We start from the raw sequence: 26,385 nt of genomic DNA on the forward strand, positions 1-26,385 counted from the left end.
CAGTGAAAGAAATATGAATATACTATAGGCATTAAAAGATGGGTGTGTCAAGAATAAGAACAAGTAGTAATTTTAAAGTAGTTCAGCATACAAAAGTAGTATATGAAAGCAAAGAAACGACCACAAATACATATTTATAGCAACAGATAGCAGGCAGGAAGTTCTTAATTTCCACAGGGATTCTTCCACCTTACTAACCACCTGTGCAGTTCTATAAGCATTTTCCTTTTTGCTTTCATTTTTCTTGGCTCCAGTCTTAAAGTTCATATATCCAGGGCAAACCACCATACAATAAGAAATTACATTCGACACTATTAGCTCATCAAAATTGCCTTTACTGTTTAGAAACAAAACACAAACTATTGCAACAGCTTATGGAACCCCACTCAGAAATCCCAACATTTTAAGATCTCTTCTCATGTTCTCATCAGCACGACAGTGAGAGGTGAACCAGGACATTTTAGGAATGGCTCTTTTATCACTGCAATCCCTCAATTACAGTTTGACCACAAGGATAAATGACTACAGTAGTTCTGTAGAGACAGTATTGCTGCATTTTTCATTTTGCCCTCTGATGTCCTCTGACTTATGTTGAACAGTGGCATAGTGATTTCTTATGCTGTTTCCACCATTGCTCCCAAAATAATTCAGAGGTACATAAGGCTTTACATAACAGCAGCTTAAATACCAATTTAAAACTAGACTCAAGGCTTCACTAACCATCTCATCAAAGCTCTAGAACTCCATCTCCTCACAGCCTGAACTGCCTTGCCCCCCGGAGATGTGTTGAAACGGTCATTTACCATGCCTGCTCAGTAGCAGGGGGACACAGAATGCACTATTCCTGCACTATGGGCTGCTACAGCTTTGCATCCTGGTGAGGTAACTGCTACTGGCTTCTGATACTGGAAGGTTAAGGTGCTGCATGCAGTTCCTCTAGTTGCAAATCTGGCAACACAAGTGAAAACCAACTCATTACCTGTACTATAGAAGTGAAAGAACAATTTCCCTTTAAAGCACAGACTGAGTCAACTGCACAGATACAAAAGCTATATACCAAGAGTGCTAAGGCAGAGTGCTAACAGTGTTGGCAAAAGAACAATAGTGCTGCTGTCACAGAAGGTATAAGGAATATGCTGAAAGTTCACTGTGAAACATGCAGTCTATTGCAGAATGTGAAACTTCCCAGGAGTAACCAACTCAGCTGACTATTTTTAAAACAAACTTTTTATTTTTTTTCATAAAGCAGTCAAGCTTTGAGGGTTTCCTCTTCAGAGGTGGCAACCAACTTATCTTCAACCCAAACAGCTACAGGCAAAGAAATACATGTAGATTTTTCACTTTAAAGTGAAATCCAAGAGATCTTTGCTATCACCAGGACAGAATATAACATCTAAAAGACCTGTCAATAACAAACCTGAAAGCAATGAACATGGCTGACAATACTAAAATCAAAAAACATGAATAAAAAGCTTTTAAATTATAGATTATAAAGCTCTTGAATGCCAGCTGCATGTAGGCACATTCAAATGATCCAGAGAACTGCATGGAAATATTCACATATTTACCATAAAATCTGGAAGCACAGAAATCACACTTCCAGTCTGATTTGTCATTTCATTCAAGACTGAGATTACTTTATATAAACTGATTAATTTCTGTGTGTATAGTATCATTTAACTGGAAAATACTTTTCCTTGATGTTAACCATTAGTACTGAGTATGTGCTCTGTTAAGTACCTTATCCATGAATTTTAAGTACAGTGCTTCACAAAAGGCTTGCAGGTACTCATCAGGAATGATCCTGGATAAATACATTTTTGATTTAACGAAATAAAGGTTAGCGTAACTTAAAAAATCCCAACAAAACCCACCAAACAAACCTCTGAAGTGATACATCTCTTGAATTAGTTTAGCAACACAACAAGAAGCAGTCAACACTTCGGTAAGGCAGCTGGTGTTTTTCATAGCATTGTAGAATTGAGCTTCAGTATCCACCACTGTTAGAAAGTTCAATAATTCCTTGTTTTGATAACAAACTAAAAATTGCCCATAAAGTGGAAGGGTCTTCACAGTTATGATGACTCTGCCAATGATTACAAAGATCCTCTTTTCTTCCAAATAACTGTTTGCATAAAATGCAGTTATAGCTCACTTTAGAGCAAATTTCTGGTTTTCTGCTAGGTGTACCAAAACCTACATTTTGCATCTCCTTGGCTGCTTCACCACTTCCTGACTGAGTCAGTTCGCTTTTAGATGATACCTCAACATTATTTTGATGGTGCAAGTAGATCTGTCTTTTCAGTTTTGGAAAAGTATAAACATCCTCCTCATGGGCACTGCATTTTGCTAAATGTCTTCTCTCATTGTGCTGTTTCCAAAAGTGGGTTGCATGTTTAATCAGTTCCCCCTTCACTCCTCTATTTCCTTGCAAACCCCCTTCCTTTACTCTTCCCTGGATCTCTTGTCCATGAGAGCACAATAAGTGAAACTTCATTTCACCAAAAGACTGCGCAATAAACTGGCATCGACCACATCTGACCTGTAATTTCACTTCTCCTGGGTTATGGAATAGGTCCTCAAAATTGCATTTATTTCCCCTGTTAAAAAAAGGAAATACAAACTATTTCAGTATTAGCTATGCACAGAACAGGGATGGCAATTTCTGTGTTTGTAAGTTCCAAGAAGAGATGGCATTCACAAAACATTCATTTAATTAAAAACAGGCACTGTGCTATAGCATTTAAATTATTTTGAGAAGAAAAAAAGGAGAAATAATATAATAATAAGGGTCATTAGGAAAACACTGAAACCAAATGTTATTCAACACCGCTGACTTTGAGAATTGCCTCCAAAATTAGCCTTGGTATAAATAATCTTTTAACAACACCAAGTTTTTAATAAAAGGTTAAAAACGCTTTTTAAAGTTCCTGATTCAGTGAGGTCAATGCAAGTACTTCTAATTCCGAGCTAGAAAAATGAAAATGAGTATTACCTGTAGCGTACTGCTAAGAGATCTAATGTGTTTACACTGAGTGATCTAAGGTCAGCTTAAGGCAAAACCACATGCTCCACCTCCTACTCCAAGATGGAAATAATGAAACTTCAAAGCTGCTTTTTTTTTTTCTTCCTAAAAGTCTGTGACACTTTAATTTAAAAAGTCTGTTTTTAAAACTTTAAATACCTAACTTACAACTGGACAGCCCCTCTCACTGATTTAGGACACCTATGCAGTATGAAGGAAGCAGATACACAGAGCTAGTAAATCCCTGGTTTAAGCTAAGGTAATCAAATTAAGATCTCCACAGAAACCAACTCACAATATCTATGAAAAGGACCACATTATACTGTGTTTCTACATATTAGACAGATTATCCAACAAGATAAGTAAACTGAATGATTGATGGTACAACAGCTAGTAATGCTGTAAGAAAAGCACTGGTATTTCATAGGTTCAATACCCGAAAAATTTCTAACTGATGCCCCAAAAAGTGGAGCTATGCAAAGCAAAATGTCTAAAACTGAACTGTAGTGTCATAGTGAGGTATCAGGTTGAAGCCTTGAGCTTAGTAAGGCATACCTCCATGAAAGTTAATGCACAGTGGAACAAACAAAGAAGCCAACATTTATACTGTGTGAAGAAATTTCACCTCAAAATCATAAGGCAGAGATAAATGTTTTATCCATCTTAATATGGTAAATGTTAACTTTTCTACTTGACTAAGTGATTGATAAAGCAGCAGTAATAAACACACAGGACAGATTAGTTCACAGCATTCCAGAGAAGGAAATGGGATAATATATTTAATATGATAAACAAACTACAAGATAATACTGAACTATGAATTGCTTTTCACTTGTTGCACTTGATTCTCTCACCTTCTGTGGAAAACCCCAAAACTGGTAGGACACAGAAGAGAGCATAGATAAATAGAAAAAGTGTTCGCTGTGAGAAATCAACTGATCAAAATAGCTCAACTGGCAGTATATTGCATAGTCCTAGAATATATGCAAAATTACTTTGGTTATTCAAGAGTCAGTAATACTTTATAGTCAGTAAATCAGCTAAAATATACCAGATGGTCTAATGGATTGAATAGATTCCGTAACAAAATATTTAAACCTTTAGGAATCTCACTGATGGAGGAAAAAGCAACAATTTTCATAATGGTGATATTTATGAATTTCAACTGGCAACTTGAAATCCTGTTTTCATTAGCATTTAATTAGAGAAAACACTCACCTCTCTGTTGCTTCTTCTGTCTCTTTTATATTTGTGTCTCTCTTCTTCAAAGCATCTTGCAGCTGTTGCTCGCTAGTAGAGGGCTCTGTGCTGATAACAACCCTGTGGACTTCTCTGAGGTGTCCAAAATACACTTTTGCATGGCCAAAAACTTTAGCACAGAATTCACAGCACACAAGCTTTTGGGGTTTGCCTTCATTGTGATGAAGTTTCATATGTGTGCTCAGGCTTCCAGAATGAATATACGCTTTGCGGCAAATTCGACAGCTGTAGGGCCGTTTGTTTGTGTGGGTGTTCATATGGTCCTGAAGATGGTGTTTAAACTGGAAGATGTGGTTACAAACATGACATTTATGCAACTGCTTATGTAGGTCTGAACATGCATTTCTACTTAAATCACTTGATTTAGCTGATGTAGCATCACTATGTTTGTAACTTACATGTTTTTTGGGAAGTGCTCTATTTAAAAAAGTAGCTTGGTCTAAACGGTCAGGAGATGGTGTCTCTACTGTTGCTGCAGAAGTCAGAGGTGCAAAAGTCTGCACAACTAACACTGGTTTTGGTCTAATACTACGGTATTTTTTCACTGCCTCTGCTTTTTTGCCATCAGGTGGCTGAAGATCAACTTTCACCCTCTCTCTTCCTTCTTTAAACTTATTAATGATGCATTTCCTTCGCTTGGTCTGAAAAGCCAACAAATCATCTGGGGCTCTTCTTTTCCTGCCTCTTCTTTTAGAGGCTGCACTGTTCTTTTTTTTAAGACTGTCAACATCCACTTTATTGGATGGAGAGAAGGTATTTTCTCGACTGGTTTGTTTGGGGACTTGTGTAAATGACACAGCTAACCGCTTATCAGATGCTTTAGTAGGAACATGAAAGGTTTTTGCCAAAGCTGGTGTCTTCTCACATTCAGATCTTGGTGAAGGACCAGATGGATCTGTAACATTAGTATTCTCCTTAGATTTACAGAACACTGAATTTTTTACCCTTGAGTAAGGCAAAATAGGAAGTTTTCCTTTTGGTGCTGATGGAGTCATCTGTATTGTACTGCCAAAAAATGTTGGTGACAGGACAGCAACAGAATTTGCAGGATTTGTGGGTTTTTCCTTTAGTTTCTCGGACGTTATGAATGACTCTCTTGTGGTTTCAGATGCTGTCTTCACAGAGTGTAGACTTGTTTTCTTGGGATTAATTGTACTTGCCAGCTTGGATAAAGAGTCGTTAACTACAGATGGTCCAGAAACATTACTATTAGCAGTTTCAGGTTTGTTCTCTAAAAGAGATCCAGATTCCACACAATTGCTTTTATTTACTAATGTGGCAATGGTAATTTCAGCTGAGTCACGGTCTGTTAGCATTGCTTGCTCAGTTGAATCTGAACTAGAATGAGTTTCAGGACAGTCTTCACTTAAAGTAGTCATGAGGGAAGCCTGTGATGAGATCGATGCTTTGGTAGGAACCTTGTTATGTGCACTCAAACCAGAGATCTGTGCCATTTTTTTGCCACTCAGCATTTTATTTCTTACAGATTGGTACCTAGGGATAGGCAGCTTTAGGTTTTTAGAAGGGCCCACATTTGATTGCTGGACTTGCTGTGTTAGGCCAGGGGCAACATATGGCAAGGCCAACAGGGAGAAAGTTCCCTCATGACCAGCCACCTGCATAAGAGCATAGTTTTGAGTTGGTACCACCAGTGGTTTAGAACCTGCAACTGAAATTGGTGGTTGCTGATCAGACGAAGATGACTGAAGACAAGAAACCACTGAAGATGTTAAGATTTTTGGTACCATTTTTGGAGCAATGGTCCTAAACTGATTTTTCTTCTGAAAACTTCGTATTATATCCGAAGGGGATTTGTGTTTATCTGTAATAATAACGTAAGAAAGATGTAATATAATACAGTATTTCTTTTTTTTAAAAAAATACAGTATAGAAAATAAAACTACTTACAAAAGATACTATTATACACAAACTTACTAGAAATAATTAGGTATTTAAATGACCACTAAATTAAGTTTAGAATTACAAATGTTTCATGGACAAAACATTTCCTGAAGCAATGTGCTTGAATACAGATATGCAAAAAAACCCCTCTTAATCTCATCTTAAATGAATGTTTCATTCTAGTTTAGAAACTACATGGCATTTCAGAACAAATACACTTATAAGCCTCTTCTGCCCTGGAAAAAAAATGACTAGCATGTTGGCAATATTCAGCTGGAAGGACAGGATTGAAATCCTAAGGTCCTTTCCAACCCTAACTTTTCTACAATTCCACTATTTCTAACTATTCTACGATTCTATGATTCCACGATGCAGAACTTTTCTGAACACCCGTTCTGATTGTATCTCTCAACCAAAGTCATGCTATCTTTTAGAGTTTCTGTAGCATTTAGAATTTGTGGGTTTTATCAGCTACAGACCAAAGCTTACCTGATAGAAGTCTTAAAAAAAATTACTGATATAAAACTTTCAAATAATGTAATAAGAGAAGATGCACCACTGTTAAATACTCAATCACACACGTTGCCTATGTGCCTTTAATACAGAGTAGAACTACTACAGTAAGTTTTTCAAATATTTTCTTGAAAGATGCAATTTATCAAGGTTTAATCACAGTTCTTTCTTGTTTCTGCTTGTATTGGTTAATGTTGCAAACATTTTTAGTAAAGAATGTGTGGATAATTAAATAAAACAAATATAAGGAAAAAGGTAAAATGTGGAAGATACAATCTGCACTGAGCAGCAGAGATGTATGCTGACCTTTCAGACACTCCACACAATAGGATTTGATGTATAGTTCATTGTACCACTACCATTTCATATAACAGCCCCATTCAACTACTGGTGCTTCCAGTACTTAAAAACTGGGATAGGTCTCCTGTGGGGAGCAAAAAAAAAAAAAAAAAAAAAATTCCCAGCAATCTCAACCACTGAAAATTCAACTACAAAGATCCTAAGCAGGAAGGCAATTTGGGAAGGCAACAATGTAAGAAAAATTCATCTACAGAGAGGAATCACGTTTGAATAGAACATGTAATAGTAAATGCTGGGACCTTCAAATATTGCAGTAAGGCAATTCCATAGGGATAATTCCATTCCTTACCATTTTAAAGCCTGGTATTACAAATGCCATACATGGTTATGGACTTATAGAGGTAACTGTGAATTATTACCAATGCTGGAAACTCCAGTAAGTTTATCTTAATCCTGGATGTTCTTCTTACACGTAACACACTTTGCAACGTACACTGTAAGTTACAGAGCCACCAAATGTCATGACCACAACTCCTGGACTGATATACACATACTCATGGTATGCATATGTGCAGTAAATCCACTGCCTTCAGGACATGCCAGTTTCACTGAGCAATCACATATAAATTGTTCAGTTCATACATAGTCGGTCTGATGCTTCTCAAAACCCTTTGACCTACACAAGGTTATAGAGTAATAACTACGTAGGGAATAAACCTTTGATCCATTTATTGCCATCTGTAGCATCAAACACAAAGTCTATTATGCACCTTCTTGATCTTCCAATTAAGTGAAACTACTGGGCACAACCATAACTTTCTTTCTGCTCAATGTCTGTAGAGATGTCCAGAATTTCTAGATATTCTGTGTGGACTGGACTACTAGATAAGGAAATTTTGAGTATACTGGACTACTATATAGGGAAATCCTGTGCAAACAGAGAGATCCCTGGGGTAAGTCCAGACCTACAGACTTTGTGCAACCTGGACAAAGCAGAAACATCCTAAGTTTAAAGTTCTGTTTCCCTACAGTCCTTTTTATTCTCCAAAAGCAAAAAGCATGTACTATTTCTCACTTAAGAACTTAATTTTTGACAATCTACAACCACCAAATACATAGAAACCTTTATGTTTTCAACTACAAAAATTGCTAGTAATACTCAGATTATTTTTTGTTTCCTGCAGGATATCCTCTTGCTGCTGCTTTTAATTTGCATAAACTTTTTAGGAAAACCAGCACTTCAGCAGACTGCTACCTGTGCTACTTTACACTTCCAAGTTATAAGGCACCTGCTCTCTACTAATGGCAAAAAATTATTTGAGTTCAGGAAAAGCCAGAAGTTTTGCTCCAGACACATCACCCCTACAAAAATGTAGAAATGGCAGCTAAAGCACCACAAAAGAAAGGTTAATTTCAGCGTAGAAGGCAGTGTTTGTAGAAATTACACTTGTCGCTACCTTTAAAAGTAAGCATATGCTTCTCAAATATGCTGACTTGCCTACTGCAAAATTAGGCAATAAAATCACTTTTCTTTAAAGAAAGAATTTCTACGTATTTTCTCAGCATTCCACAAGAAAGTATCCTTCTAGAAGCCAAGACCTTCATAAATATCAACCACAAAATGCTCTTTGAAACAAAGTCCATTTAGGCCAATATTCTTCTTATGCAGTTAACACAATACTAAGCATTGATAGAACTGCTTGAGAAGGGATTTTTACACAAACGCTCTTATTCCAGCAAGCGTAATTTTATCATAAATACATCTTCCAGGCAAGCTATGTTTGGAATCAGCCTTCAGTACAGCTTTTTTTTTTTTCTTGCCCCACCCCAACTTTTTATTAGAGTCTAGTGCAGAAATATTCATTGCAGTGCCTCTAGTAAGCAATGGATACTCAACTCTATTTCCCTCTCATCCAACACAGCTGCTGTAGTTAAGCAGCTTAGCCAGTGTCTAAATATAGAGACAGGCTAAATTCAGACTAGCTGTCTGATGATCCTCCACACTCAGTTAAAATTTTGCTTATGGACCGGGAAAGCTAATTGGAAGAACTGGTGGAAGATTATTTAGCATCTTGCATGAAGAAAAAGCAGTCAGTCAATTCACAGACTGGAGGTCCTGCTGACCCCACCCAGAACGTGCAAGTATCATCAGTGACCCAAACTATTTTTTCCATTTGGCAAAAAGCTCCAACAATTTCCTTTGCACACAGGGATCGTTCCAGTAATTTCTGTTCACCACCCTGGCACTGAATGACTCAACTAGGCTCTGGCTCTCTGGCTACAATAAGGCCACTTGGAAACTTAATGTGCACTTTTGGGGACATTCCACTTCTATTCCACACTTTCTGCCAAACTATTTCTGTCTCTGATTCAAAGGACTCACTTTGACTTGTCAGATGCGACCTGAGGAAAAGCCTTCAATGCTTTTGCAATGAAGTCTTCCATCTAAGAAAGGGAATTTTCAGTTAAGGTAGGTTCTGCAATGGCATTTTTGAGAATGGCCCTTGGTTTTAGACAACATTCTTTCTACACATCAGTCTACAGGTTCTTCACTGGAAGGCAAAAAGTTTTACACTTCCTTTAAAATTTTTATTAAGAATAATGAAATTAACAAAACCTTAGATTTAATATCTATATTACTTGAAGCCCATTCTTAACTTCCATGTTCTAAGTCTTTCAAATAGGCATAGAATTGGGGCAACAGGTAGACACTTTAAAATAATTAAGCACAATGCTATATCAAATGCAATCCAATTCATATACTTTAAAAGTCTCTGTTAAAAGATTAATGGTTACCATGCTAGCACCTGCAATATCAAACCACTGAGAAACTTGCAGGATGTCATAAGCTTTCATCTCACCCCTTCTAAATAACCTTAAAATTGTATAGGACTGGATACTGATATACAAATTAAAAAAAAATAACGATGCATCGAAGTCTTTGATATAGCCGTGCTGGGAAGAGTCCTCTGGAGGAAAGAAAGTCTTCCACAGGGCTCCTCTTCATTCATGGTTCCCCTTCCTTCCTAAGTTATTCATGTCTGGTCTACTCCAATCTGTCCTGCCTTCTCTTTGTACCTCCTTCAGTTTGTTCTCTATGTAAAGCATGTAACATTGCTGAACTCAGACACTGTAGAAAACTTGAGAAGAAATTTAATTTTCCCCACTAATCTGGTCTATTTTGAACATTAAAATAGACCACTAATATACCAGAAACTACTGTGTAATAATGTTAATTTTTTTAGTAATCCTTTTAGGACCACTTCACTTGCATAAGTATGTATTTAACTTCCTATGACTGGAGAAGTGACAGAAAATAACACAAACACAAAAAAGGATTATCTTGTTTTGAAGGGAAATGTAGAATACATATGAAAAAGAATAATGAAATATTTTATTAAATGTGTGTTTGCTGTCTTTTGCTGAATTAGAAAGGAAGAATACCTATTCTATGGGAAAGAAGAAAATGCACAACTTTCTATCAGATTTTTTCTATCAATGATAGTTAATTATTTGTTTTCCCAAATCTCCATACACACTAAATACCTGTGGATACTGTTTTTCCAGCACAAGTTTCTTGTTTTTGCTGACCCAGCATACTTCGTTGGACACAATGTTTCACTGCAGGATTAGCATGCAAAAAAACACCACCTGCAAAAGTGCTTCAGTCAGTTATAAATAGATCCCAGGACGAAAAAAAACCAAACCACCCCCAAACCCAATGAAAAACAGAAAAAGAGAGTATAAAATGACAACATAAAACATTAACTTCCAGTTAATGCATTAAGAAAGCTACTGCAACTTGCTTTTTGCCATTTTTCTTGCCTCAAAAAATGTTTTAAAATCTAACCTATTACATGCCAAATGCAAGGTGATAGCTTAAGAATTGAGTAAAGCTGGTTAATGTGGTAAACAGATGGGGTGCTTTAGCTTCAATATCATGGAAGACAGTCAACAGCACAAAAAAAAAGCTCAGAAAAAATGAAGATTCAGTAGCTTTAGTAAGGTTTTTAACCAGGAGGGCTAAATTATATACTGCTTTACACTTCCTGTAATTCCACATAAAACACTGGAACCGCAGATATTCTTGAAAATAGAGCATCTTCCTTCTCTATTCAAAACTGGGATTGCCACATACCTATGCAAAGTATGGTTGGTAGTAAAGCCTACAGATCAGGAGTGCCCACTCTGCATATTACAACAATTAATTTCCAAATGTTTCTATTTGTGCCTAATAATAACTGTTTGGGTGGAATGTCCTGTTCTGGCTGCTTGCCCCAGATAATCTTCTTAAATCAATTTCAACAGAAAATGTTCAGCCATACCCAGGTACGTCTGAAAAAAAGAAAACCAAGAAAAGAAAAGAATCTAGTATGTGCGCCTTAGACAAAGACCTTGATATTTGACCCAGCGATGTCTCTTTCATCTGTGAAAAGCTGCCCAAATTTGGCAAAGTTGTAAGCTATTGGCATGTGTTCAATAGATACTTTAAGCAGCTAATGCTTCCAATGCTTGCATTCTATTGAATGTGCTCCTGCTTCAGTCAGGGCTGGATTTTTCCTAAAACTACAGCTTTAGGTCCAAACACCCACGTTGGAACAAGGAAATGGCCACTCCTCTCCTAACTACTAGGCTGACAGCATGGAAGAGGAATTAGGATTTACACAGGGCAAACAGGAAAGGACAAGAGAACCAGAAATGAGACTTGGAAAGAGTTCAGGCCACAGAGTCAGGGTGGGACATGGGAATTAAACACAGACTTAAGATGGGTAACAAACATTATTATTAAATGTAAAAGAAGAAGATTTAAACCACATGCATAACCTCGTGTCTTGCATTTCACCACATGCATAACCTTGTATCTTGCATTTCTTACTTTTTAGTACTTATTTTTTTGAAGAGTAATGTAAGTATGTTTACATGAGTCCTTTTGTGCAATTTAAAATTGATTAGAAAAATCATAGAATCATAGAATAGTTAGGGTTGAAAAGGACCTTAAGATCATCTAGTTCCAATCCCCCTGCCATGGGAAGGGACACCTCACACTAAACCATGTCACCCAAGGCCTCATCCAACCTGGCCTTGAACACTGTCAAGGATGGAGCATTCACAGCCTCCCTGAGCAACCCATTCCAGTGCCTCACCACCCTCACAGTACAGAATTTCTTCCTTATATCCAATCTAAACTTCCCCTGTCTAAGTTTGAACCCGTTACCCCTTGTCCTGTCACTACAGTCCCTAATGAAGAGTCCATCCCCAGCATCCTTGTAGGCCCCCTTCAGATACTGGAAGGCTGCTATGAGGCCTCCACGCAGCCTTCTCTTCTCCAGGCTGAACAGCCCCAACTTTCTCAGCCTGTGTTCACACGGGAGGTGCTCCAGTCCCCTGATCATCCTCGTGGCCCTCCTCTGGACTTGTTCCAACAGTTCCATGTCCTTTTTATGTTGAGGACACCAGAACTGTACACAGACTCCAAGTGAGGTCTCACGAGAGCAGATTAGAGGCGCAGGATCACCTCCTTTGACCTGCTGGTCACGCTCCTTTTGATGCAGCCCAGGATACAGTTGGCTTTCTGGGCTGCAAGCGCACACTGAAGCCAGCTCATGTTAAGTTTCTCATCGACCAACACCACCAAGTCCTTCTTATATTCTTCTTATATTGCAACAAACAATATAAGCACTCTAACGCAAGATTGGAAAATCGTAGCGCATCATTCACAGTGTACAAATACACTTTGAAAACATGTTCTGGTATACCACAGGAGGACAAAACTAGAATAGTTTATTAAAATTGTAAAGGGGAATATTAGACTTCTTTAAAGCTACATATAATTAATTCTGATTTGAGCATCAATGTGATTTGCTAGTTGTGCAATAAGCATTTTATCATTTAGAAAAGTCCTCTTTGCTTTGAAGTCCATACAAGTTTATTTTATGAGATTAAGATTATAGTGCACTATCAAGAAATTCTGTGAGCAGTAGGAGGCTTCCTGAATTCCTTGAATATTCTCCAAAAGACTCTTCCTAGCAGAATAAAGCATCAAAACAGCAAAGTTATACAATTAAAATGGTGGGGGTTTATATTAACTGGAGTCTACTAAAGCAGATGTTCAAACTTCAAATTTCTAGGAACATTTTTCAGTGTGGGAATAAGTTAAAACTATTTTTGGCATAAACAGTAATTTTGGAGATATAACTCATACAGTAATCATGGGCACACAGTTCATATTTAGGCAAGTTCTTCAGTTTCTGGTCTAATTCAGTCTTTTTTTCTCCCCTGAAACATCTTTATTGCACTATGAACCATATACTGACATACGCCAAAGTTTATAGAGATCTACTTTTCAGAAAATTAGTATCTAACATAACTTATATATATATATAAAAAAGAACAATCTCTATTGTTAAGTAATTCCACTTTCTCAATCTCCAGAATTGCTTTCCTCTGTTGTTTGAGAGTATACATACCAGCTGCTTCATTATCATGCTGCCATTGATCTGGACTTCTGCAAGGCCTTTGACATGGTCCCGCACAACATCCTTCTCTCTAAACTGGATACAGATTTGATAGATGGGCTGTTCAGTAGATAAGGAATTGACTGACTTATTGCATCCAGACAGTAGTGATAAACAGCTTAATATCCAGACGGCAGTGACAAGTAGTGTCCCTCAGGGGCCCATACTGGTACCAGTACTGTTTAGTATCTTCATCAATGACACAGACAGTGGGATTTAGAGCACTCTTGGCTAATCTGCAGATGACACCAAGCTGAGTGGCGCAGTAGACACACCTGAGGGACAGGATGCCATCCAGAGGGACCTGAACAAGCTTAAGAAGTGGGCCTGTATGAACCTCAACAAGGCCAAGTGCAAGGTCCTACACGTGGCTGGGTCAGCCCTTGATATCAAACAGGCTAGGGGAACGAAGGGATTGAGAGCAGCCCTGCAGAGAAGGACTTGTGGGTACTGGTGGATGAAAACCTCGACATGAGCCAACAATGTGCACCCAACAGTCCAGAAAGCCGACTGTATTCTGGACTGCATCAAAAGAAGGGAGGGAGGTGATTCTGCTGGTCAAGGAAGGGGATTCTGCCTCTCTACTCTGCTCTGCTGAGACCTCATCTGGAGCACTGCACCCAGCTCTGAAGTCCTCAGTACAACAAAGACATGGACCTGTAGGAGGGAGTTCAAAGGCCACAGAAATAATCAGAGGGCTGGAGCACCTCTCCTATGAAGACATGCTGAGGGAGTTGGGCTTGTTCAGCCTGCAGAGAAGGCTCCAGGGAGACCTTAATACTTTCAGTACTTAAGGGCCTTTCAATACTTAAGGGGGCCTATGAGAAAAATGTGGGCAGACTTTTTAGCAAGGCCTGTAGCAATAGATCAAGGCATAATGGTTTTAAACTAAAATGAGGGTAGATTTGGACTAGATTTAAGGAAGAATTTTTTTACGATGAGGGCTGTGAAACACTGCAACAGGTTGCCCAGAGGGGTGGAAGATTCCCTATCCCTGGAAACATTCAAAGCCAGGCTGGATGTGGTTCTGAGCAATCTGATCTAGTTCAAGATATTCCTGTTCATTGCAGAACAGCTGAACTAGATGACCTTTGAAGGTCCTTTCCAACACAAACCATTCTATGATTCTAATTAAGGTTTGTTTCTGCAATTAAGGCTTCTTTTTGCCAATACAATCTCACCAGCATCTTGGCTCTAGTATCTCTGTTCTCAGAGGAAAGTGTAACATAAAACAATACCTATGCAAAAGCTGATCAAAAGTTAACAAATCAAGAAATCAATGCATATATGATCAGCATTAGACAACAATAATAATCTAAGACCTAATTTTGGATTTCTCATAAATTTAGATTTCACATATCTCTGTGTTTTCCCAACACAAGTAATTTTTAAAATATGTATGAAATCCTGTTTCTATAGATAATAAATGACCAACAGCTTTGAGGTAACCTGTCTGAGTTTTTATATCAAATCTATTAGCCACATGTGGGTAAATCAATATTCAAAAGCAACATCTTACATAAAATATGGGCAATCAAGGCTTAACACAACCTCCTATAAAGAAAAGCCATTTTTGTGTTACTGTCTAGAGCAATAAAGTCTTGGAAGTCTTTCCTAAAATGCAGCACATATATCTATATGAGAGATAAGAAGAATGTATATATGGAAGAGATTTTTAAACACTCTTCTGCAATGAATTTAAAGTCTATTTATTAGTAGATCCACCTGTTCTCTTAACACCTCTCATGCAGTGTTCTGAACTTTAAAAGCTTCCCATTTTTTGAAGGCATGGCCTTTCAAGTTATGAGCTACTCATTTATATTATGGGTAACATAATAAATTTTAAGCAGATCAAAATATTTTCACATCAAGAAATGAAAACTGACATAAAGAGAGTGACACATAAAGCATCTGTAATTTTTAATAGCTTTTCTCACCTCTACAGTTGGCGAAATCACACAGAGATTTATGGCAAGAAGAGAACTTAGGAATAAGGTTTAGGCAGCTAAATCTTTGGGCTCAAGGTGCTGCTTGGCCTCTGCAACCACACAAATCACTACTGAAGATGAAAACACTGGTTCCTGTGTAAGCATGGAACTTCTGTCTGAGAGAGACTGTTAGATACATCATCAAGGCCTGTGTTTCAGGTTCTATATGCCTCTACTAGTTTCAGCAATCAACCAAATCAATCAAGTTTCATGTGGCCATTGTCTAGAAACGCTGCTGCTACAACAGGACTCAAGTGAGTAGAATGAAAATTATTTTGGTATCACTACAAATCTAGTGGTTTATCTTTGTTGGTTTTGCCCAGTCATTCTGTTCCATAGAGGGTACCACCCCTGGAGATTTGTGAAGTGAGGCTTCAGTGCCACAGACACTTAGCAGAACGAATTGTTTAGAAAATAGCTGATGGGAGGTGATGGAAGCACTGGTCATAAACTCATAATTAATAAACTTCAATGGCATTACAGATACAAATTAGGCACTTTGGAAGGTGAGGATAAACAAAAGATTCAAAGAAAAGGTTGCAATTAGAATTTTAAAAATTATTTTCTAGGAGAACTGCCAGTTGAAATTTCTTCTAGCAAGCTTCAAGTAAGATATGGACCTAAACAGTAACTCATTCACTGAAAAGTCAGTATCAATGTAAAGTCCTTTTTAAAAGCTCCATCAAGATCAAGTCAACCTGGAGAAAATCATGATATGCCTAATATATGTGGTAATTAATATATTTTTTTCTTAAGTGCAGGAAATAATAATTGTCAAGTCTGTTACAAAAACGAAGGCAGAATTCCTCAGAAACTATGCAGCACAAAAAGGTCAAGTAGAAATATTTTATGAAAAAATAATGAAATCTTTTCTGACTAGACTCTTGCTCTCCCTTCAAACAAGCTGAGAATAGAATCTATCTTTGTCTTACTCAGAGTTCAACCCTCCTTGCTTCCCTCTATGGGACAGCAAACATTCACGTCTGATTGCAGTAAGGGAACCATGCCTCTTATAGAATTTATTTTTTTAAATACCGATGTGCAAACAGAGCACAACAGAAGATCAAACTTGTTATTCCTTTTATAAAGTATCACATTTTGTGAAAATCAAAGCACTTCTTTAGAAGAGAGCCTGTGTGCAAGAGGAAACAGTTAATTCACCCCTTTGGCTCAATACAGCAAATACATTTCACTTAAGGCATTAAAAGCATCTGTATGGTAACTTCTGTGGTACAAACTTCAGAGAATGCTTCCTCATTAAAGATGAACAGAGGATTAGAAGATTGTCAGTTTTGGCCTGGCCTGTTCTGAATCTTCCAGCATGAACTATACACAGGGTTTAGCATTCCCCAAAGAAAGGGCCAGAACACAGAACAGATTGTTAACTTGGATGACAGTCGGCAAGTATTTCCAAGGGATTTTGTAAATAGCTTATTTTCTTTAAGAATTACCTAAGTGATCTAACTTTTGAAAAGGGAAACTCTATCCAGGCATTTTATTTGCTCTAGGTGTCCCCCCTTTTCGTTCTTCATGACCCAAATTTCTTTAAAAAAAGACTTTACAGTTCTGGTTGAGATATGCCAAACACTACCACCTCTAATCAATTCCACTACAGAGTAAAACAAAAATAAAGATTAGAGGATCTCCTCAGTACTTCAACTAGATATGTGTATTTTTTCAAAGACAGACACAGCTCTGTATAGCACAGGAAAACTAAAACGTCTCCAGAAAGGCTACGGTCCTTGCTAGGAAGACATTAGTTTTCAGAACATACAAAACTATTACCTGTTGCTGAACCTGAATATAGCTAGATCTTTCTGGCAGCAGGGTGTAGCAGAAAACAATTTAAATTACAGTATCTGAATGGTTTTCCTCCCCCTATGCAAAATTACAATTATTTGCAATGCTTATTGACATTGCTAAGCACACCCATACTAGCCACTGTCTTGTTTAAAGGCAGCACCAGTTCTCAAAAGAAGGTACTGGATGTGCTGTAAAGGAATTGTTTGAATACATTGCTGCTAAGTGATAATGTATCAGTAAACACTTGTAAACGGTGCCAGCATGCGAGGGAATGAAAACAGGAATGCAGTCAACAGGAATGTAGGCCAAAGATGATACCCTTAACTTGCCGTGTGCTGAACTATCAGTACATTTCTAATTAAACTCACGTGTATCTGGCTGTGCGCGCAGACAAAGGAGCCCCTTAGTGCAGAGTCCAGCAGGGGGAGTCGGGCGGCCGTCACCGCTGCCTCTGGCCACCACCGGAGCCAGGCAAGCCTTGCTGCGGCCAGGAAGGCAGCACAGGGCACTTTCTGTTCCTTCATTTAAGTGCCAGCTCAGTTTAGATCTGCCACTCACGTCAACTACCCTACAGTAATTTTCAAACAACAGAAAAGCTAAACTATTTGTCTAATAGTTTTGGAATGCTAAATATGGCTTCTATTGAAAAATCCCCAAAGTCATGAAATCTTCTACCGCACCACACACAGCCTTTGGAGTTATGCTATTATTCCAAAATATTCTAATTTTGCCAACTTTTAAGTCAATTCAACGTTTTGTATGAACTTGAGAACATCTTGAAGCAAAGCAGTTGAGCCTTCCTGTTAAAAGTAATCACTTTCATTAAACTAGTTAGTATCTTCTGTAACTGCAGTACAATTTTTGTGCGAGAGAGTTAAAAATAAAAAAACCTTCACAGATTTTGTGTTAATCTAGCTAATGTCAAAAAACCCACATCCATGTTACTAAAAACATCAGTATTTATAACAGATGTTCCTCTTTTGGTAGACATCTGAAAACGAAGCACTGTTACCAACATATTTTCCCATCCCAAGCAATACCCTGAAATCTTTGTCAAACTTTCTCGCTTTCATCATTGCTCAGCTCATCACACAAACCATCTGCATAAATAAAGATGTAAGCATCTGCTGTACGGCAAATGGTCTCAAGGGCAGATGTTTTTATCCTTGCATTCATGTCACTGGCTTGGATACATTATTTGAACAGATGTACACAATCTGAAAGTGTCGTGTCCCACAGCAAAATGTCTCCAACTGCTTTCTATCAAAGTACATAAATGCTATTTGCACCTGCATTTATGTTAATGATATAAAGGCAGCAGGGGTTCCAGCAAAGTGAGAGCTGATGCTAAGAAACACATTTACACAGCTAATGAAGTTTGAGAACTCCCAGCACCAAATGACCCTACTAACATAGATACAAAATGTACTAAACTATACAATGACATTTTAAAAACTACATGATTTTGTAAAAAAATTAAAATAAACACATTCAAGAAGCAAAACCATGATTTCAGCCTGTGATCTACTTTTCCAACGCATATTTTAAAGACAAAAAGGTATTAAATAAATTCCGGGGTAAACCAGGACAGTCTTGTATTTTGCATAATAATCGTATAAGATACACAATTCTTTCATGTTAGAGTGACTTAACAAAAACGTTTTATAAATCTGACAATGCCAAAAGTGTTTCAGTTCTCTAAGGCACACTGATATTTTATGTCATCATGAAGCACTGTAAAAACACCCCAGCACTTGCTCAATAACAAACATTAACATGAATGTGAATAACAGGATATAATGCTTCAATGGTAACTTCATAATTCCTAAGAAAAAGTTAAAATCTTGGAAGTTAAATATTTATCATTATTCAGAAAAGTACATCTGTTTGAACATGGAGTTACATTGTTCAATTGTTTGGTATTTAAATGATAATCAGCTTTCTTATAAAATATTTTAAATTGAGAAAAATACAGATGCCCTGAAGCAGTACACATATTACAGAACTCCTGCTATTTCATGACAAATGGTAGAAGTGATGGGTTTATACTGTCACTCAAAGAAGCTGCACTAACCTTCATCTCCATACTTAACTGAAAAATAACAAGCATTTCTGAAGTATAGAAAGACAGGCAAAAATGGAATACTGAATGTAACTGATGGATAGGGTCTACTTCCAATACCATTTATTTTCAAACCTCTTATTTGTAAGAAATGTACCAATGTTACAGTTGTACATAAATCTTTATAAATTGCTACCAGCCTCAACATTTTTGAAGTGCCATAACACATTTACGTAACAGAAGTGATGCTTGATATAAGGATAAGAAAGAGTGATAGTAAAAGAAAACAAAAACAAATATACTGAGACTGCTATGACTGAGACTAGACCATGACTTCACACTGATACAGCTCCTGGCCAGGATCTGGTTATGATTTCCAACATGAACCCTCACTTTCAAAGCTTACAACATGGCTCCTATAATTCACTCTGGGTGCAAGTTGATAATAGGATACTGATTGGAATGGATTTTTGTTTAGAAAAAAAGTTTAAAAAAATCTCAAAAGCGAATGATTAATCAGTTTCAAATTTGGAAACAGCTTCACAGTCTATATTCTCCTCTTGTTATTCAGAAATTACTTCAACATAAAGATAACTCATTCCATTCAACTATAACAATGGTCAAATTCCTGTTATTTAAAGGAAGAATTAAATTAAGGCTTTTAAGTATTCAAATTAAGTATTTCACTCTTAAGTATACGGATGAAGAACACACTGCATGGTAGATAGCTTTACACAACAGTAAGTACTGTCTCTCTTGAAAGAATAGTCCCACTAGACGCAGAACTCATCAACTAAGATCAATTTGCATGACATCCTTCTGAAATAGCTTCCTCAGAATTATTACAGTATCATAAAAATACTCAGTCTTCACAAAACAGGTAAAGTATAAACTTAAATGACAGTAAAAGCTCAAGGTTTCAAGTTAAGTAATATATAGTACTTTTCTTAATTAACATAAGTACTAACAATGGAAATTTAACTGACAACCTGCAATGGTTCTGAAAGGTCCATTAGTGCTTATGTCATAGCCATCAAACATTCACTCACATTTAAGAAGTATCATTAAAAATGACATTTAAGTTCAAAATCATACTTAAACATTAGCATTGTAATACAGATCAAAAGGGAAAGGAAATTAAAGTTATGGCTACACATTTACAGGCTTGGGAATACACAGTTGAAGCACAGATATCCTTATTAATAACAGAGGGGAAAATCCAAGACCAACCCTATTGAAAAAATAAATCACCAAAAGATGACATTTGAAGAAACAAAACATAGGAGCAATATAGTTAAGCATAAATAATGTTAGTAAGGGTAGGAACGATGGAGAAATGGCACTTAAAATCTAAAAATCTAAGTTTATATTTAGAAAACATTTTCTTGTTTGTGCTAGTCCTGTAGCACAACTTGCAAATAGATATGACCCCAAATTATATGGGGGTCAAATACGACAATGATTTTCAAATGTATGAGGATGAAAAAAACTGCAATAAACCCTGAACACTTAATTCTATTGAATCAAGCAAGACGTAGATGAATATATTTTAAGCTTCAGCTACAGGTGGTAAGAGTAATTAGCAATGTCCTACAGACGAAAACAATTTTAGCTATTGTAATCATTTAAAGTGATAAATTCTGCAGTATAACGGCTTTTTTAAAAACACATATTAGGGTAGAATAGCAGACATGAGTTATACAGTGACTTATTAATGATGATGACATTTCTTCCACACTTTGAATCACAAGCATCTAATTTCTCAAAAAAAAAAAAAAAAAAAAAAAGGAATATATACTATACCTGCAGAAAAAGTTAAAGGATTCTGCATTATGCCCTTTAAAAGTTACGACAAAGTTCCTGAAAAGAAGAAATACAGATACTTAGAAGCTGATAATTTTTCAGAAACAAACAAACAAAAAGAATACGAAAATGGCAATAGTTTTCAAAAACTCTATTCCAGAAAGGATCCCAGTATGCCCATACCTCATGCGAAAAGACCACCAGTTTTAAACCAAGTGTTTCTCTGGATCATACATACCCTTACATACACTCTCTATATTTCAACAGTGGGTACAACTAACTTAGGCTTCTTATAATTGAAAACCCTTTTAAAGAAAGAAAAGGGGGCACATCGTGAATTCCAGTGTGACAATGCATTCTGAAGAATCACAGCCAATGTAGGCTTAAACAATCATTTTTCTTCAAACATCTGACTGCATGGATCCCATATAACTGACTGACAAGCAGAATCTTCCATGGATGCTACAATTAAGATATTAGCTTGAATTTGTGAAGCAAACATTACACTGCCACCTCTCCTGAATTTAACCACAAGATTTGATGCATAATGTTTGACATAAAATAGCATTACATCAAGTAACCACCCAGTAACTTAAGAGCCGGCTATTTCTCCCCAGTGTGGCCAGTGTTGCTCAAGCTTCCATCAAGTGTCATTCAAAAGTCAAGTAAAAAAACCATAGTATTATACAAAGACAGTATAATATTGTGTTGTTATCCGCTTAGAGATTTTCTTTATCATAAAATGGTCTAGCTTTTGGAATGGCTGCAGAATAGTCTGGTTCGTGTTAGAAGTCAGGCAGGCTATAAAACTTTTGCTCTTGTGATGCAGCTGGAGGCTTTGGGAAGGTAACCAGCAAGTATATTGATCAACACAGATTGAAGTTTAGCTGCTTCGGGGTTTACCTGGATCTAGGCTTTCATACCAGTGCATATCTATAACATTTCCCATAAGCAGAGGAGCTGTGTGGATGTGGAGTTTGCTTACTTTCCTGGCTAATTTAACAGCAAGTAGAATCTTACATAAAGAACATTCCAGACATGCACTCAAGAGCTCCCTTCCAAGCACATGAAGTACCAACAAATTGGTTTTGGATATATACAAAAATAGTTAGGACAAATTCTGATGCAATTACTAAACACAAAAGTAAGTCTTGAATATGTTTCTTTATTGTCATGCAATTGACTTTCAAAAAGCAGTGGTGGGGTTCCAGGAAGGAGATGGTTCTGTTGGCAGCAGTAAAGTATAAAAGAGACAAAACCAATTCCATTTCCAGGAAGTTCAATACCAAAGCATAAAAGAAAATTAATTGTGTCTGCTGTGAGGAGACCTCACATACAGCAAACAGGTGAGACTCTTTGGTACATGTATGTCTTGTGCTGAGCCATATGTCATAAGAAGCTTTTGTAACTAAACCATCAACTCCTGGTAGAGGTTTGCCAATGCGTAACAGCAGATCCCAGGCTGCCTCAAAGAGCCTCTGTCCGTGGTACTTAAAACAGTCAACATCTCATCTGTCAGACCCAGTACACAAACATATGCCAGCTCATCTAGAGGTAGTTTTACATCGTGGTAACAGACAGACAACTCCCTCCAAAACTGCAAGAATGAGCAGACTACACTGATGTAAGTTTAGACTGGCAAAAGACTTCTACGAACCAGGGTGGACATTCAACTTTTCACCCACAGCTTAAGACATACTTCCTTAAGGCCATATTGCTCAAGATCTTTCTACAGAACCGAAGTTAGAAGTTTTCATTCCACTTCATGATTTCCAACATTTGAGAACATACTGAAATAGTTACAGCAACACATATTCTTGTAAAAAGCAATGTAAGAAATTATGCCAAAATTAAGGTTCTCAAAATTATTACTCTGAAGTCACACTTTTACAGGTTTCTACAGTCACTCCTAGTTGTAGGGAGCACAAAATCATCTAAATCATCTAAACCCACTTATGGTTACTAATTCCTCTTAGAATCATAGCAAGCAAACTAGACTTCAGGATACAGATCAACAATTCTTAGAATATCATAAGGAAATACAAGCTCCACATCTTCTTCCAGGCATTCACAAACCCTACCGCTGAAAACTGGACCATACAAATCCAAACATTTTGTAGGAGCATCTCTGATTTGAATTCAGTCCTAACTTCAGTTAAGATAATGGTCTTGATCTAGAAAATCCGGTGCTTATTTGAGAGACTAGTACATTGATCAGCTACTGCCAATTAAAAGGAGGGCAATTTTTCAAACTGACTTCTCATTTTCTAGTCATTTATGATTATTTTTTGTTGTTGTTGTTATACCAAAGATCCTCTCTTCCCTCCCCCCCTGATATTTAATCAAGTAACCTTCTTTTTTTGAAAAACAGAACAACTCAAGATTTTGAAGTCAGGGCAAGATTCTACTTAATCACCCTTTCAAATTTTTCTATTCCTCCCTATACGTACAACTGTATTAAAGAATGTTTTCTCTGAATACACAGTTTACAAAGCAAACCACATAATTGTGCATGACTGTTCCGTCTGCATTTTACATGACATTTAAATTTATCAACAGGGATACTGTATTTTTGATCACTGCCTAGTGCTAGTCTTGGAACCAGTCCTACCACAATTTGTAAGTATAATGATTCATATTCCTTTCTCATTGTTTCTGACATCTTTCAGCTAGGCTGTATTTGTTTAACAGACACTTAATATCTACATACATTTGATGCCTGTCCTAAACATGAACTGCAGTCTCATCAAAAAGTTCTGAAATTTGGAAACAACGCACAGTACAGAAGTTGAGGGATAAAACAAGAGTACAGCTGCCTATACCTGCTCTCAGTGGATTTTGGGTTTTTTTTTCATTTGACTATAAATCTGGTGTGGCATGACTACTTCTCATAAAAACCATGACATTAAAAAAAGAGCCAAATTAAAATTATTACATAAAATTAATTAAAATTATTAAACAAATTTTGTACCTGTTTTAAACTCATACGTATAGAACAAATTTTAGGTTGGACACCACTAATAATTCAGGATGTCTCTTTTTTTTTTTAATTGAATACTGAGGAGGCAAACATTCTTACAGCTTTTCTTCATTAAATCTGAGTCCAGTACTGGTTCTTTCCAAATACAGAAGATATGTGGCATCATTATAAATTTTTCTCTGGGAGCCTATCCCAATGATGAAATTTTTAAAATTCTGTATAATCTGTCAATCTGTTTTCCTCAGTTTGTAACTCTATCATAGGACAAAAAATCATTCAAGTAGCAGTACTTCAAAACTCAAAATAGGTCTCTCTAAATCTGCTGCTGACTGCTCAGAAATGAAATCTATTAGAAAAATTTCAAGTGAAGTGGAGTTAGAATTAAAAAGTAAAAATTATCTTAATGCCGTAAAATAAGGTCTGTCATGCCTATACTATGCCTTATGTTACTGCAGAATGAAAAGATAAATGAATTTTCAACCAGAACAAGCAAAAATATCAATAAATGGGAAAAAAGCCTACACTGTAAATTGGTCTTTAACAATCAAAGGAAGCAGAGCATATACATGTAATAATTTAAAAGCAATTTTCACAGAAAGATACCCACAGGTCTTTTACATGAAAATTGGTGTCCTGAGAGACAGACTGAGTATCAGGTGAACCCAATTAACCTAATTTGATGCTTACGCATACCAAGACATTTATTTTAGACGTTACACAAAATCCTTTAGGATACTACACAGAAAACGATAAATAGGCTGTAAAGGTTATGACATTAATTTTACTGTCATTCTCATGCTTTAAGCAGACATCAAAACTAAAAATCTCATCCTCTGGGAAGGAAGAACTATCTGAAAGTAATTACAGTACTTATTATCATAACAGTATTAAACTAAACCACTATGACCCTAACTGAATTTATTTTTGGTACCTTTTGTTAAAAGAACAAAGCTTCTCAATGACGACTACACCTTCTAATGCAGTGAACATTAGTTCTGGTACTGGAAGAAAGCATTAAATCAAATCTTGTCATTTCATATTAAGCTTAATTATGAATTTCAATTTAAAACTAGGCATGTAAAGAAGTGTTAGTCAAATATTATTACATAATTTCATTTCAGAAGGAAAACATTCATATTAGAGAAAAATTAAATACTTAGTACAGTTTATTAAAGACGTTCTAACTGAGGCCCACAAAATTTCCATTTATATTTCAAAAGCAATTTTATTCACTTCCTTTTTCACACCTCTTCTTTCACATACTGTGCCATCTTGTAAGTGACAGTGCCATGCAACATGATTTCCCAAACATTTAGAAACTTCTCAATGGAAACCAAGTTCTCCAGAAAGCATGAATGAATCATATCAGCATAACTTCCAGGAAAGTTAGCAAAATTTGTTGGTATTTCAAGGCTGAGTTAGGCTTGAAATGAAAGATTAAAACATTGGAGCTACACAAAAATCCTGAGGAAAGTAAAACTGACAGACATAAAGATGGACTAATGTAACACACAAAAGCATTTGCTCAAGCAAGTACATTTGCCAAAAGCCTGCAGTGCTTGGCTACTTTATAAAATCAAGCACAAGGCATTAAGGCAATTTCTTTAAAAAATAAAGAACTCTCCAAAACTCTTAACCCCAACCACCAAGCAATAGCTGAGACACATTTCTGAAAACCTGCAAAACTATTCTGCACATCCCTATCCAAATCTTCAGTCACAGAAATCTGATTTATTCTCATACAAAGTTTTCTATTTTAAATCATATTTTAACACTAGGACTTCATCCTACATCAGCAGATCCTCATAGATCTATATTCGAAGAGAGATGCATGTAGCCACAAACAACAGCTTTCTCACAAGAGAAATTACATACTGCTTCTGTTTCCATACTTAGGTAATTAATCAGGGAGAAATGTGTGTCAGTGGCAGAATTCTTTTGGCTGTGCCCATTAGGTGACTTTAACAGACAGCCAAAAAGAAACAGAAGCCCCACTGCAACTGGTCCCTTTACCCAGTACAAACCTAGCAGAACCTAAACCCCAGGCTATTTTTAAATTTTTGGTCATCCTATGAGATGGACCAGTCTGAGCGCATTTCCTGAACTCAAAGCCCTACACTGCACTGAATGCCACAGTGGTAATCCTGGACAAAAATTCTTCCCTTCATACTTTGTTAGGTGAAGATAGAATGGTTGGCTGGCATGCCTACACCATGCCCATCTGTCAGAGTGGA

At 36.8% G+C, this 26,385-nt stretch overlaps 1 protein-coding gene across 8 annotated transcripts in view; it reads right to left on the minus strand.

Moving 5' to 3' along the window:
* The window catches only part of ZNF438 (zinc finger protein 438), a 58,300-nt gene that overhangs the window by 4,153 nt on the left and 27,762 nt on the right, over positions 1 to 26,385 (minus strand). For 4 of the 8 annotated variants that reach the window (XM_080609986.1, XM_080609985.1, XM_080609987.1 and 1 more), the window contains 4 exons: positions 21,172 to 21,228; positions 10,547 to 10,651; positions 4,244 to 6,107; positions 55 to 2,600 (listed from right to left, as the gene is read on the minus strand). In XM_080609986.1, the coding sequence (XP_080466112.1) occupies positions 1,988 to 2,600; positions 4,244 to 6,107; positions 10,547 to 10,651; positions 21,172 to 21,199 (2,610 nt within the window). In that variant the 5' untranslated portion in view covers positions 21,200 to 21,228 and the 3' untranslated portion in view covers positions 55 to 1,987. Of the gene's footprint in view, positions 1 to 54; positions 2,601 to 4,243; positions 6,108 to 7,006; positions 7,569 to 10,539; positions 10,652 to 21,171; positions 21,773 to 26,385 lie in introns of those variants that run through there. The other 4 variants (XM_080609992.1, XM_080609988.1, XM_080609990.1 and 1 more) reach the window with 4 other exon arrangements.

The sequence above is a fragment of the Psittacula echo genome (assembly GCF_963264785.1).
Source record: "Psittacula echo genome assembly, chromosome: 2".
NCBI classification, from domain to species: Eukaryota; Metazoa; Chordata; class Aves; order Psittaciformes; family Psittacidae; genus Psittacula; species Psittacula echo.